This window comes from Electrophorus electricus, chromosome 5, assembly GCF_013358815.1.
Source record: "Electrophorus electricus isolate fEleEle1 chromosome 5, fEleEle1.pri, whole genome shotgun sequence".
NCBI classification, from domain to species: Eukaryota; Metazoa; Chordata; class Actinopteri; order Gymnotiformes; family Gymnotidae; genus Electrophorus; species Electrophorus electricus.
The window spans coordinates 5,609,180-5,625,093 of NC_049539.1; the positions used below are offsets into that span (position 1 = coordinate 5,609,180).

Sequence of the window (15,914 nt, forward strand, 5' to 3'; positions counted from 1 at the left end):
TTAAAAGTGCATGGGCTGCAAAATGACTTTCAAAGAATGGTCCAATCAAATTGATAATGTAATAATGAGGAGCCAGAGGAAAGGGAATTACTGTTATGCAAATGTATTTACTGCTGGCTGCTAATTTTTAGTCATTCTTCATTCTTGGCTGAGCTATTGCTTTAAGAGGCCATTCATTTGAATTCATTGGAAAGTTTCACTGACGTTTGTTACCAAAGCGCTTGTTGTTTCTAAAGTAGCTTTTTGTAAATCCAATCAAATGCTACAAAAATGGAAATTACTTTAATATAAACAGCCAGATTGTTGTTGTGATCCCATGCCCTGCTCCTTTAAGATGTAAATTAAAACCAGGCTTTTTAAAATATGTTGTAAAGTTTCTATTCCTGTTCAGAATAGGCTGTATATGTGGCTGGAATCCAAGCAGGAATGTTTGCATGCCTAAGCCTCACCTAACACTAATACTACTGCCATCAGCTACCAACTGCATCTGCCTGTATGCGCTGTTCTGCATGCTCTGTGTGTTTCTGGGTGTGTGTGTGTGTGTGTGTGTGTGTTGCACCTGTTGCAGAGCATGCGCTGGCTAGTCGAGAGCTCAATTTTGGCTTACGGGGGTCGCTGGCCCCGCCCCCGGGCCCAGAGTGAGGGCCACAACAGCATGACAAACCACACCCCCATCATAACACATACTGCTGTAAGTTTCAGACATACACACACATACACCCACACACAGGACACAGAGTCACACTGCTGTAAGTCTCTCTCTCTCTTACACACACACACACACACACGTTGAAAATATTGAAAAGCATCTCGTCTAAACACACACAGCAACAAAAATAGATGGTTATTGTTTCTTCATAACAGTATCTAAAACACAGGACTGTAATCCCCAGAAGATACCCTATAAGATTACAAGAAACAATGGAAGATCTTTTGTACATTTTTGTACAAATTGGTGATGACTCACTGATAAATTTAAAGGAATTTATTAAGTGCTCTGAAAATACAGCCTTTCCCCTGTTTATTGATCCCTTTAAAAATATAAAGTGTTGAAGTTCATCATAAATAATATAAAAACACCATCACTAAAACTTGAATGTTTTATCTTCAAACAGTAAATTCGCAACAAAGAGTTGGATAACAGCATTCATTAACGTCTGTTTATTGATTATTTGTCACTATTTGCATGGTTGATGTGTTCATGTCACACTTAATATGCCATTTCAATCTAATAATTCACCCATTCTGTAAAGCACTCCATGATTTGCAATCGAAATAACACTTAATGCCATAATATTAAAACACAGTCTGAGGTACCTAAAAACTCAGTCAGCATTTGTAGTTGTTACTAATGAATGAAATTGGCAGTGACTAAAGAACGGGGAAATGGATGCAGGACCTTTAAGGCTTTGGTGAAAGAGGGCAGCAAAGTTGTGTCAAATCCACTACATTGTGATTTGTTTCATGTCTGGCCATGGATGATTGGTCCAGGATTCAGAGGAGGAGGAGCCTGAGCTGCACCAGGGCCTCGGCCATGCCAGTGTTCCAGACCTCAGTTCTCTCACACACCCGAATGCCCAGCTGTACATCCCCGAGGACTTTGCCAACTTCGAGGTGTACAACGCCAGTCTGGAGGGCCAAGATGCCGCTCTGTGCAGGGGTGGAGACTTGTCATCGGCCGTGGCCACGCCGGGCGTGCATGAAAGCTGCGGAGCGGAGAAGGAAGTCCCGCGGAGCCCGACGGCCAGCAGCTGCACGAGCGGCTACTTCTCTCACAGCGCCTCCAACGCCACGCTGTCAGACACGCCGTTCACAGGCAGTGAAAGCTCGGACCAGCTAAGCGTCGGCTCCAGGGACCCTGCCGAGCACCAGCAGCACCCTGGCCCTGCATGCAGAGCCCCCCCGCCCACCAGACATGCCTTAAGCGGGGCAGCGTGCACCCAATCCGGCCCCGGCCCGACCTCTCCTCGCTGCCCCGCGTCCTCCGTAGACAGAGCATGCTCGCTGCAGCTCAGCGCAGGAGCCGCGAACACCAGCCAGGAGTTCAGTGACTTCAAAGGCGCCGGTGACGGTTTTGGTGAAGAGGAGCTGGGCCGCTTCGAGTCTGAGTGGCAGACGGAGCCGAACGGGTCACACACATGTGCCAGGCTCGAGCAGGCCTCCCCGACGCCCCCGGCACACGCTGACCACTGTGTCTTCGCCCCACCGTGTCACCTCCAGAATGGGAAAGTCTCTCTGTCCTCTCCCACACCCAGCACACAACCGCATGGTGATGACAGCTGCCCAGAGACAGAAATGGCTGCTAAAACATGCCATGCTCCCTCGGGAGAGGATGAGGAGGGTGGCCCTGTGGCCCAGCTTCCAGATTGGATGGCCCCTGGGGAGCAGGTGTGGGTGGGAGCAAGGAGCGGCACGGTGCACTACGTGGGTGGAGTCGAGTTTGCCCAGGGCATCTGGGTTGGAGTGGAGCTGGACCATGCCGTAGGTATGTAAACTACACGGGTAGTGCGGCTGGGTGGGTTGGCTGATATTGGTGGATTCATTTAGGGCTGAGCATATATGATCAAGATATCAGAATATTTCCATGAATGATCATACACATCAGTGTTTAGGCTCTACGGGGTTCGCAGACAAGCTGGAACATGTCTAAGGAAATTCTTAGAATAACATTACCATCAGGGATTTTGAGGAACAACACTCCAGAAATAAAAAATGAGATTTAATGGCAGTGTATACATTATTTTGACAGTAACCGTGTTCCATGTTCATGTAACATTTAATGACTGAGGCTAATGTTTATGATAAGAGAAGCCCGTCTGCCTGTGAACCAATATGTGAGCTTAAATAGAGCAGATTTAAGTACAGGTAATTAACTTACATTAACTAAAGAGTTGATCAAACTCATCTCATCTCACAGAGTCTTGCAGCTCCCTATTAAATCACTATCTGGACTGATAAAGTAGATGATCTTCAAAGGACTTCTTCACCCCTGTAATTTTAACATTGCTAATTAGGATGCAAATCTAGCCATGGCGTCTGCGGGGGACTTGTGTAACGCCACCTCCTCTTCCACGCAGGCAAGCACAACGGCACGGTGCGGGGCCGGGTGTATTTCCGCTGCGCCACAGGACACGGTGTGTTTGTCAGGCCCTCCTGGCTCAGCAGGGGCCCGCCGTCCACGGACTCAGACACGCAGCCCCATCCGCTACTGCTGTAAGGCTGCACCACAGATGCATTATGGGACGGAAGGCGTTTCCCCAGGCCCGATGAAGTGGACTGCCGGAACGGACTTCACAAACCACCGTTCAGCTGGGAGTTGTAGCGTCACAAATCAGAGCTGATGTGGAGGCAGTCTGTTCTCTCAGTCCGGTTCTCTCCTTCACTGTATGGGCTCCTTCCTTCCTCTTGCTGGTTTTGTGTGCTGTTTTCTCCTCTGTGTCACTCTCCTTCCATCTCTTTCTCTTTTGTTGTCCCTGGACAAATATTGCCTGTGTATTTTTTTCCCCAAATGTAAGATGTTTCACCATCATTCTTCTCTGAATGTCAAATGCACAGTTGCACAATTTTATATCATGATTTAAGCTCATCCTTCAAGGAAATTTCCATTTTGGCTTATTTACCACTTTTAACATGACTGAAACTATTAATCCTAATGTTTAGCTAATGATAGTGTCCTTTCATGAAGGCTAAATATGGAACTCTATTGAAGTTGAGAATGTACTACTGTTATTGTTAACATTTTTATCTTTGTGTGATTATATCAGGTGTTACCAAAGACATGGCAAATCTGCTGTTAAAACTGAAATATTTTGTTTTAGTTTGTGTGTGTGTGTGTGTCTGCGGAGAGTAAGGTTCTGACTTTCGCTAAGTGCCATATCTCTGATTTAATCGCCAGAAACACATCAAAACTTCTAAGATTGTGGTAGATTTTGAGTTTTGGTGCCTTCGACAGCACGCCGCCTGTTTTTGTGTTGCATTGCTGGCTTTCTTAGTACTGTAAAAAAAAAAAAAAACGCAATGAGCTTCGGAATCACTGCGCGCTTGCACTGGAGTGGCCTGGGCGCGTATTTAGCTCACTCACAAATGCTCACTTCTGCGCCGCCTTCGATGGTCACCGTGAGACCGTGAAAAAACCTGAACTCTGTACTGTGATCGGATCGGAACGCTGTACAGAGATCGGATGCATGAAGCACCTTGGTTTTGTTACGCCTCGGCAGTAAAGACGCCTAATGCGCTCACACTACAGCGTGTGTGACCGGCGGGTGACCGACGTCTCTCAGTTGCTTTGACCTGTTTCACCTTTCCAAGTCAGCTATGCTGGCGATGTTGTTTTTTTTTAACAGTTTGTTTAAATAATGAGTAGTATTTTGCTAGTTTTTAATACTCATGCAAAAAAATGAATATATTTTATAAGTTGGAATGGACAAAGAGGAGTTGAGCGACATCAGGAATTGGGAGAGACACGCATACAACTTTCGTTGCCTGAATAATTCTGAAACGGTTAGACTCATGGAAGTGGATTGTAATACTGTAATTACGTGTCGATGAAACAGACACAAGCCCTTACTTTATAAGACAACTAAGCTGCTCTCCTTCATGAGGAGTTGTACATATAAATGTATTTGAACATATATAATGTACAGAACTGTATTTATATTGTATCTCTACAAAATGTACAAAAAAGGGTACAAAGATGTTCCAGAATACAACGTTTACACGATGAAGTTCCTCTGTGTCTGTTTTTACGCGTCCAAAACACGCACTTGTCTATACAAAACAGTACTTTGCATATGTCAGATATTTTTGTTTAACGTTAATATTTGTTTTTCCTTATTTTCACTTTTCCTCATGAAAGGAAAAGTGAAAGATTCCTAGCACTTATTTTAGTAGACCTATCTGTAAATACGGTTATGTTGAATTAGACTTTTTAAAATAAATAATATACTGAGTGTTAATCTATATGGGCAAATATAACCAAATAATCTGTTGGCCTTGGTCAGAAAACGCTGTATGCAGTAATGCAGAGGATTCGGGTTTTTTGTTCGTTTGTTTCGTGACATGGAAGAGCATGAATAGTTCCCAAAAGTAGAACAAAATCTACAAATTTGTGCTACTTTCTTCACAATGTACTAAGGACATTTCAGTTTTCATCTGTCATTTTAGAATCGTGCATATGCTCCATAGGCTGCTCACCCACGTCTGACTAATCGTAGCCCTAACGCTACCAGCACCAAGACGGTAAGATTTACAGATGTTCAAATGTCAAATTAAAATCTCTTATAATACGCCACTTAGACTTTTTTGTATTGCTAAAAATATACATCTTAGATAAAATTAACAGAACCAAAAAATTGTCAATATTGGCGGTGCGACTGTTCTAACGTTTGTGTGATAAATTGTGGTTGGGTCCGCCATGAAGCTGTCAGGACGGGGCGTTCGGGGGGAGTTTCCATAAGTCCTCAGCTGAGACAGAAACGGTCAAAGACGAAGTTGGAATGAAGTTTACTGGGACGAATACACTTTTAATTTAGCGTTGGAAACACGTACTTTTAACTTTATCTAACTCGGAACAAAGACTTTGTGTATTGCTGTTGCACTTTTGCTTTAAGTCGGTGTGAAGGACAGGATCAGTTGCTGTCTTAAAGCACTTCTTGTCGGACCGTGTGAAGGACAGGATCGGTTGCTGACTTAAAGCACTTCTTGTCGGACCGTTTTCGCCTTGTGTCGACGCTAACGGCGCGGAGGATGCACACCTCACAGACGGACACAACTTACACCAAGATCTTTGTCGGAGGGCTTCCCTATCACACCACGGATTCGAGTCTCAGGAAATATTTTGAAATGTTTGGGGAGATTGAGGAAGCTGTCGTTATCACGGACAGGCAGACTGGAAAGTCCAGGGGTTATGGCTTTGTAAGTTTCGTGTAACCTGTGTCATGCCGCTGTTGGTTACTCTAGCATTGACATTATTATGGTTGTGTTCTTTGTCCCTACAAGCATTGTGCATATTCATTTTATTGACCAAACTGTCATCTATTTATTTACTTTCCTATTCAAAATAAGAATGAAAAATTGTATTACTTGGGCAGTAGTTCAAACGCCACAACTGCATAATAACCGTAAAACTAACTCATTTATACATATAGGTCTTAGCAATAACAGTAGACATGCACAGTCTGTAATTGTCTTTACATAATGTTAGCAAAATTCTGTAGTAGCATGAAATCGGTTTTATGGTTGTCTGCCATGATCAGGTGACCATGGCAGACCGAGCATCAGCAGAGAGAGCATGTAAGGACCCGAACCCTATCATTGATGGCCGGAAGGCCAACGTGAATCTGGCCTACCTGGGAGCCAAGCCCAGGATCATGCAGCCAGGTAAGAACCCAATGTGCTGAGGCTACACCTCAGGGAAGAGAACATCATGGAGCCCCTAAACTGCATTCAGAACCAATGCACAGATAAAAAGACAACGAACAATCTTCACCACACACAACTGAGAGTCCTTCAGATCCAGGCTTGCAGGATCAGGGAGTCTATCGGTGTTGGGTCTTCCCTCAGGACGTTTGAGCTTGATCATTCATTGATGAGTCAGGTATCTTCAGAGCAGGTTTGTAGGATCACAGGTACCATGCTGTAGACCTCCAGGACTGGATTTGAGGAACAGGAACAGTGGTATTGCATTATGCTTGTGCAAGCATCCGATTGATGCAGATCACAAAGGCCCTGATGATTAGCTGGGCTCTGTTCCTCAGGGCTGGGATTTAAATTTTAGATTTCAATCTAGGCTTACAGGAAAAGGAAGTGTCACTCATTGTTTTGTGTATAAGGACAGATGTTCTTAGTGTCATGTAACAATAATAAATCTGTCTCTGTGTGTGTGTGTGTGTGTGTGTGTGTGTGTGTGTGGGTTTTGTTTTTTGTTTTTTTCTCCAGGGTTCTCATTTGGTGTTGCTCAGATGCAACCAACATTTATCCAAAGGCCTTATGGGTAAGTGGAGTTATAAAAATGCAAATTATTGATGTGATTGTCTAGTTGTAAATGTTTCATGCGTTTTTAGCAGTATGCTGAACCCTATGGGTGTCATGCTATGGGCCAGATAATGAAGGGGTCAGGAAGTATGTCATCACATCATTGATATGATCAAATGCCATTCCATAACTCGGAGAAATGATTAGTTATGAACTTTACCACTTTCACACATGTAGCTTATAATGACTTTTGCACTTTTGTTATTCCTATTCATTATTTTACTTGTCTTTTCATAGAGAAAAATGTGCCTTTAAAGCAAATGTCATACTGCTTGTGTCATAAATGCTGTTATTTTCTCTGTGTCTTAGAGATAGTGAGGATGTTCAAACCCAACTACAGTATCCTTCCCCTTTCCGCCAGGTTATGAGGTGTGTGTGTGTGTGTGTGTGTGTGTGTGTCTTTTCTCTTTGCGTGTCACTGCGAATTGCATTGTTGACAAACTGTCAGAAATGAGCATGTGACATCACACCATCCCCCAGCCTGTCTTTTTCTGATCTGGCATTCTGCTTCACGCTTAACATAAGACGCGCCTATGCAGTTAGGTGGGATAACTCAGGTCGGCTTTGCACAGATTACTTTAAACTCTGCTAGTAGACATGCACAATATGAAAATTATTGTGATTTGCAGCATGGGTGTTGTTGCTGTTGTCTTTGGAGAGTTTAAGTTTGGCTGTGCCTGGCACAGTCCGGAGCAGATGTTCATTCTTTTCTTTTATTTGTTTGGGTAGTGCACCCCAAAACCAACCACAGCTTATGGCCTGCATGTTGTATCCGTTGTCTTTTAACTCTTCCTCTTACCTTTGCTGGTGTTCGTAGAAACTAATCGGTCCTTTTTCTCTTTTTCATGACCGCTTTACCATTGAAATCATAATTAAAAAAAATTATGGGACCTATTTATGGTGAAAATTATGGTGAAAAAGTGTCTCTAAATTCTAATCAGTCATATAGACCAAAATGAGGATGAAGAAAGTATAGATAGATGATCACATCCAACAAGTAATCAAATAAAGCAAGTAATATAAAACCCAACGTGCTCAAAGTTCAGCTAAAAAGCTCCAATGTTTACATGGATCATGAGAAGCTCAAATATATAACCTTCATCAGGGAGCCCTAACTTGACGGCCAAGCCTTGCATAATTGTGCGTAACCCAGTTTTACTGACCTTCACGGAGGGGCCTGCGTGTGCCCGGCAGAGCACGTGCGGGCCCCTGCCGCCATGACTGCGTGAATTAGTCCTGATCTAAAAGGGTCTGAGCACAGAGCAGCTGTCGCACCTCTGTTGTGATGCCTGCCTGCCTCTCCTCTCACAGGGAGGATAGCAGGTGGGGAGGGAGGGGCGAGGTGCAGGACTGACAAGGGGCCACTGCCTCAGAGAACCGCCTTCCTCTGCGCCTGGGATTCAGAAAGCAGCCTTATTTAGCCTTGAACTTTAAGCGCCACAGATCGTAGGGGTCACCCCAGGAAAACGCGGAGCAAGCTAGTGCATGAGCTCAGTGACAGCAGTATTTTTAACCCTGGAATGCATGGATGGGGATTTGGGTTTCTGTTTTTGCACAGAGAGTTTGTCCTCAGTCTCCACAGCCAGAGAGCACGCTATTACCTGTTACTATGTGTGGCTTTATTGGCTGTTGACATTCTGGGCTGGAGATGAACAGTGCTGCAGTCGAAGCCTGAACTGCTCTTTGCAGTTGTGTTCAGTTGCCATGAAATCAGACTGACTTTTCTGGAAAAGCCTGCCATGGTTAAAACCCACAATGTTTTGGCCTGATAATAATTAGACATCCCAAAAGGCAGACAAACAAAGAGGAAGCGAGAGAGACAGACAGATAGATGAATAGAAAGTTGGGTGTAAAAATATTTAGGTAGAACCTTATTCTGTCTGTGTGAGACTGCATGTTATGGTGTTATAGCAGATAAACAGGGCTGGGAGTATCGGCCTGTGTGCTTCAGTAGAGGAGACGCGGCGTAGTCCCTCCTGACATTCTTTGAGTGTGTGTGTGTGTGTGTGTGTGTGTGTGTGTGTGTGTGTGTGGGCGGGCGGGGGGATGTTAAAGAGAGAGTATGACTGGGTGAGGGTGAGTACACATGTGCAGAAGAAAGAAAGTCAGTGTGGTGTGTGTGTGTGTGTGTGAGAGAGAGAGAGAGAGAGACAGAGAGACAAATGGTGAGAATAAACTGTGAACTCCATGACAGCCTTGCTGCCATGAGTGTTGAACTAATGCTCAGCTGTTTAATTAGGGTGAGCTGTGTGTGCTGAAATGGAGACCTGACTCTAAGTGTGTGTGCTACAGGACAAAGGAATTACCCATACTGTTCTACTAAGCTCCAGTGCAAAATAATGCATAGAGACACATTTTAGTAGGTTTGATCTGGTGGTGGTGTGTTGGACTGGTGCAGTTTGGTCTGGGGGGTGGTGTGTTGGACTGGTGTAGTTTGGTCTGGGGGGTGGTGTGTTGGACTGGTGTAGTTTGCTCTCCTGGTGGTGTTACTGGTGCAGTTTCTATTGCTGGTTTTGGAAGAATCCTTTTAAAGTCCTACTTATTGTAGAAGTATAGTTTTAAAAAATAAGTATATTTTAAAAAGTATTTAAAAAAAGTAAAAGTTTACAAAATATCTATCATTTATTTTAAAAGCCTTTTCTCATAATGTTTCAATAGTTGTCTCCTACAGTTAATAGGAGTGTTGTCTGCTTTGTTTGTTGTCTGGACATTGATGCACTTTTCAGTGGAAAAGTGTTGTTCAGATGTGATCTAGAGTGCTCAGTTTGCCAATTAAATAGGGTTGCCATGTTTGTGAGGCATTATCATATCACTTTTATCTCACCTACCTTTTTGTTTGTTTAAGAATCACCTTGTATGTGGACAGTCCGTAGGCCGTCTGGCGCTGTGCATGGTCTGTGTTAGATATCGCCCCCAGCACCAGTCATCAGGGTCTGCCCACAGGGGGCACTGTTAGCTGGATATTTTGGGTAATAGACCACTCTCAGCTTGGCAGTGAAAATTTCTTGAGTAAAAATCTAGCACAACTGCTGAGCCTGATAAACTATGACCAGATAAGCACAAGGTGGGTCTTTCTAAAAACGTGAAATAAATGGTGTTTTTTGAGTAAGCGCTACATTAAAATAGATTATAATAGATTGTGTATTAAATGCAAGACAGTCTAAACAAGTTGCATCTAAGTGTTGCATTACTATTTCCAAATGTAGCATATTTTTTAAAAGTTCTGTTCTAAATTCTGAAAATGTATTTTTTGAGTCTGAGTGAATTTATGATTGGATGTACAGTGGTATGAAAAAGTGTTTGCCCCCTGCCTGATATCTTATTTTTTTGCATGTTTGTCACACTTAAATGTTTCAGATCATCAAACAAATTTCAATATTAGACAAAGATGACACAAGTAAACACAAAATGCAGTTTTTAAATGAAGGTATTTATTATTAAAGGTAAAAAAAATCCAAATCTACATGGCCCTGTGTGAAAGTGATTGCCCCTCCATCTTGGTGATCCCCAAGACTTTTGGGAAAATACTCTGTGGACTGACAATACAAAAGTTGAACTTTTTGGAAGGTGTATGTCCCATTACATCTGGCATAAAAGTAACACCGCATTTCATAAAAGCAACCTCATACCAACAGTAAAATGTGGCGGTACTGTAATGGTCTGGGGCTGTTTTTCTGCTTCAGGACCTGGAAGACTTGCTGTGGTAAATGGAACAATGAATTCTGCTGTATACCAAGAAATCCTGAACGAGAATGTCCGGCCATCTGTTTGTGACTTCAAGCTGAAGCACACTTGGATTCTGCAGCAGGACAATGATCCAAAACACACTAGCAAGTCCACCTCTGAATGGCTTAAGAAAAACAAAATGAAGACTTTGGAGTGGCCTAGTCAAAGTCCTGACCCGAATGTGATTGAGATGCTGTGGCATAACCTTAAAAAGGCGGTTCATTTCTCGAAAACCCTCCAATGTGGCCGAATTACAAAAATTCTGTAAAGATGAGTGAGCCAAAATTCCTCCACAGCGCTGTAAAAGACTCATGGCCAGTTATCGCAAATGCTAAGTGTGTCCCAACCAGTTATTAGGTTTAGGGGGCAATCACTTTTTCATGCCACTGTATGCTTGGATATTGGATGAAGTAACTGTCATGTAAACTATACAGTAGCAACCCAATTGTTTTATAATCCCTCTGCTGAGTGGATGTGCCCTCTCATGTGAAGTGTGTGTCTCCATGGGAATGATGTTTACTGACGTATATGTGTGTGTGCGATGTTCCCCAGGATTCCCACTCACTACGTGTACCCTCAGGCCTTCGTCCAGCCGAGCGTCGTCATCCCACATGTCCAGACCACGGCTGCTTCAGCTGCCTCCTCCTACCTGGACTACAGCAGTGCCTATGCGCAGTACTCCGCGGCCGCTAGCACCTTCGACCAGTACCCATACGCCGCCTCGCCTGCTGCCAGCTACGTCGCCGCGGCTGGGTACGGCTACGTGCAGCAACCGCTGTCTTCCCCTGCCCCGGTGGCGGCGTCTACAGCTGCAGCTGCGTTTGGCCAGTACCAGCAGCAGCTGCAGGCAGACCGTATGCAGTAGGGGGAGGAGCCAGGAGGGAGGAGCCTGAGCACACGTAAAACTGGAGCACGCAGACCCAGCATTCACCAAGGAACAAACCCAGCAAACCCATCTGTTGGGTTGGTGTGCCATGCCCACTTGTGAGATTGCTGGGGAGTTTTTAGAATGTTTTCCCCCATTCACACTGGGTCATCTGGTGCCTCAGTTCCTAAATGGCATCATTAGGCTGTTGGTGTTTGTTGGAGAATGTCGGGTTCATGCGTCTTTGGCTTAAGAGGAGGCAGGGGATGAAGAGACTAGTTTATGGCCTGATAGTGCCGGTGGGAGTGGATTGGAAGTGTGCTAGGGGGACATTTCTGACAGTACTGCAACTCAACCAAAGATCATCGTGGTGATATTGGACAGAAATAAGGTTTAATTGTTCTGTGCTTGTGTCTACTGTTATCCATTTGTTTTGTGTTTTTTTAAAAATTTTGTTTGTGTTTATTTAATAAGGCGAATCCATGTTCTGTTTTCACCAGTGGTGTCACACTATTTATCGTGCCACTGGACTGTTAAGGGAAGCTTCCCAGAAGCATCATCTCTTAAAAGATTTGAACTGTTACAAAGAGTGCTTGCTTTACCAGTTGATAAGGATTTGAGTACTATATTGCTTTTTAAAAACTAATTCGTGTTGACAGTCACAGTAATGTTTCATATTTCTATATGTTTTTAGAGGCAAGATTGCTGGCTTCTTACTGAATGTTGTAAACATTGCAAATTTAGGAGCAAAACAACTTCAGACACTGTGGTGATCTCCTGGAGAGCTGAGACGTTTCTGCAGCGTTATTCTAGGGATCGTTCCTGTGAGTCTGGTGCCACAGCACGCTTCTAAACCTACACGTGCTTATTCATATACATGACGGAAACTTCATTCACATGACCATCAACACTACAGCGTGTAGGTGTTAGTTACTGGTGGGTTGCAGAGCTGGCCTATGACATCATAGAAACAGAAACTGTTTCTATGGTTACAGTGCCATATGTCACAGGAGTAAGGTCTTTGCATTTAGTGCTTTACAAATCCAGGGATAAATGCTCCTTTGCATGTGCTACAGCTACTAGGGATGACAAAAGTGGAACTACATTTTCTGGAAAAATGTCTGCTCCCTGTGGCTTCGCAGTAACAGCTGTAAGCCGATGTTTAAACTTTAGATGTCACCCTGCTGAACACAGTTCGGGTCCGTGGTAGAGAAATGGTTCATTTATATTCATAAGATATGGGATTCTATACAATGCCGCTGAAATACACATTTGGATTTGACGGGTTTGTATAGGAGTGTATGATGATGTCTGTATATTGCAATGACACGCGTGTTTTTAGTATGCCCTGTTGCTTGCCAACGCGTGGAGTCCCTCCCATCACTGCTGAACTGTGTGCATGTGCAACTGTGAGTGTGATTTCTTTGTTTTTCCATCATTTTGTGATGGAGGTGTTCTTTACAAATGGGGGTTCAATTTTATACTTGAATGATACATTACATGAAGAATATCTGGAAATAAAACAGCCCTTCCATCTGAATTGTAGTTTTTTTAAAATAAGAATTTCTAAACATATTTTATGAAAACTATTTTTTTTAGTGGGAAAAAACATTCAATATGTCCATGCTTCATCAAAAAATATTAATAGTAGTATTAGTAGAATCTATCCCTCTATGGCTAGAGAAATGTTTGGGCTCCTTTTACCGTACTGCCTGAACTCCTGTGTTGTTTTACGCTGTAATTCAACAATCATGACTTCATGCTCCATGAAAGGTCTTGTAGTGTTAGCTGATGTGCAAATGTGCCTAGGGTTTTTTGTTTTTTTTTGCATATTTTAGGCATATGTTATCAGAACAACATAAATATATATATATGTTTCAGTAGACAGCATGTGTTCTCTCTGGGGATCAAGCCCATGACTTTGTTACAAGCACCTTGTGCTACCTCCTGTACCCAGTGAACTACAGGAACACTAAAGGTTTATTAAAGGTGCCAGTATAATGAGAGAAATGTTTTAATTAACATTGCAGTAATTGAGTAAAAATGCTATATTTTATATGCTTTTTCTGAATTTTTATAACCTCATAAAACATGCCATGATTTGGCTGCCTTTGTGTTACTCTGACATCATGAAAAACAGCACTTTGTAATATGGTAATGAGCTCTACCTGCATATTTTGACAGACATTAAATTTGAATGTTGTTCAATCAGTGTTGAACAAGTCAAGGCCAGATCAATTCACCACATATTTGAGCTGATATTTTACTCCCACTTACTTATAAATTGTTCTACCCATTAATCTGTAGCCTGCTACAAATGTGTGTGTGTGTGTGTGTGTGTGTGTGTGTGTGTGTTCCTCAATGTGTACATTGCTCATGTTCATCGTCACAAGGCCATTGGCACGTGGTGACTCATAGCAATGGAGCAATGGAAAAAGTCACTGCCAAGCACACTGCTAAAAAGACACTGTTAGGGATGGGACTTAATTCCCCAGTGTGGACTTCCTAAGCACACTGAATCAGTTCTAGGGCATACACTTCACAGGGCAAGAAGTGCCAGAGGGTTATTGACTTTTGAAAATAAACTAGAAAGGGCACAGTCCCTACAGACCACAAGCCTCTGGACAGGTGGAATGTGCAAGCCGTGTCATCAGTGAACAGTTAACCTGAACTCCACAATTCAGGCGAAAATGGACTGAAGCCGCTGTACTTTGCAGTAGAAGGGCAACCAGCAACAGCACTCTTAAGTAACTAAGTCATTACTGGGAGACCGACGGTAGTCCCAGGGGTGACCGATCTCTAAAAAGCAGACATTCACTTAGTCAGACTCGCTCCTTATTTACTCTCAGGTTCTATCCCAAGAACCACAGGAAGCTCAGAGTTGGCTCCATGGTGCCTAAGACACCCAGGTTGAAAGTGGGTCATGGTGAGAAAGTACAACAGACAGACTTTAATACCTTGGTGGAATGATCTTTATAAGGTTCTGCTGATTATGGATTTTTCCTGTTAAATGTGAAGGGAAGAAAATATGGACATGCTTTTCACTGGAAATTTGTCCCTGCTCCCCAGAACTGAGCGTTAGGAATAAGCCGGGAGAGAGTGGGAGAAACACAGAGGCTCATGAAGGAACTGTGTTTTTTTAGGTCATGAGGGGCCACCCCTGCAGGTGAAGATTTCAAAACAGTGTGCAGCTATACTAGCCCTCCCTGAGGGGCAGATTGTGGGGAGAAAACAGGGAACACTAACATTGGTCAGACAAAGAATGTTTCAGAAGTATCTAATTGGTGATGGAACAGTGCACAGTGCACATTTAATTTTCTCTCGCTCCCTTGTCTTGTTAAAGATAAGAAGCTGACACTGCAGATTGGTGCCTGAGAGATGAGTCTACAAGATCAACATGATCAACAAGCAAAGCTCCTGATAACCGTCAGGGGCGAAATGAATCAAGTGAAACTTCTGGACTATGTCACATGTACACTTGCTGTACTGAACTCTACACCTACATGCCACTATGTTGAAGCCTGTCAACACATCTCCACGAACTATAATAGCTAATAGTCAGTTTCATAAAGGGAACAACCTTCCAACAGCTGGCAGAACAGGCAGACATACCATTCCTGCTAAAGAAACCTTAGGTTCTGCAAAAGCCAAGCATGACAACAGAGGTCAGTACAAGTGCAAATATGGTCAGCACGCAGTATCACACCTTGGAAGTAGGCAACACAGTAATAATTAGTGAGGGAGGAAGTAAAATTCCTAGAATTTTGTTGATTTAAAAGGCAATATTTTTGCTCTTCTTTATTCCTTTACCAGAGCACATATTTTGTTGTAACAAATCAATGTGTCCCACAACTCAACTGTACAAAATGGGATTTCCTGGTCTGCACACCCCATCTCAAACTGTGACACAACTGCCATAACTCTACCAGGTAATATTCTTAGTTTTCATTAGATGACAAAGCCTGAAATTAATGAAGGTTGTCCCACAGGACAGTAAGTATGTAGTGCTATTTTGCTGCCTATGGGTGAGGATGTTCACTTTTAAAACATTTTTATCTAATTTTTCTCCCAATTTAGTCATCATGCCAATTCCCATCCATTGCCTAGCTAACCTTCCCCTGTCATACAACACCTACCCACCCTGGAATTTTCAGGCAAGCACAAGCTTCCTCTGGGACGTTTTTTAAACTGCTGCAGCACAGGGCAGCTGAACTTACTCAGAAGAAAGCACTAACAGCCCTGGTCTGAAAGTGGAAGCACACAGACATCCATAATTGTCTGGTGTCACTAT

General features: G+C 43.2%; 2 protein-coding genes across 4 annotated transcripts in view; both read left to right on the forward strand.

Moving 5' to 3' along the window:
- kif13a (kinesin family member 13A) overlaps window positions 1-4,724 on the forward strand; it is a 56,815-nt gene extending 52,091 nt beyond the window's left edge. For 2 of the 3 annotated variants that reach the window (XM_035525876.1, XM_035525877.1), the window contains exons 38-40: window positions 569-691; window positions 1,492-2,485; window positions 3,078-4,724. In XM_035525876.1, coding sequence (XP_035381769.1) covers window positions 569-691; window positions 1,492-2,485; window positions 3,078-3,217 — 1,257 coding nt within the window. In that variant the 3' untranslated portion in view covers window positions 3,218-4,724. The remainder of the gene's footprint in view (window positions 1-568; window positions 692-1,491; window positions 2,486-3,077) is intronic. The other variant, XM_035525878.1, reaches the window with a different exon arrangement.
- A 490-nt stretch (window positions 4,725-5,214) lies between these two features.
- On the forward strand, window positions 5,215-13,679 carry rbm24b (RNA binding motif protein 24b). The gene is made up of 5 exons (XM_027014310.2): window positions 5,215-5,913; window positions 6,255-6,378; window positions 6,937-6,991; window positions 7,342-7,401; window positions 11,311-13,679. Exons 1-5 carry the CDS (start codon window positions 5,746-5,748, stop codon window positions 11,621-11,623), a joined length of 720 nt encoding a protein of 239 aa, XP_026870111.2. The 5' UTR covers window positions 5,215-5,745; the 3' UTR covers window positions 11,624-13,679.
- The last annotated feature ends 2,235 nt before the right edge of the window (window positions 13,680-15,914 follow it).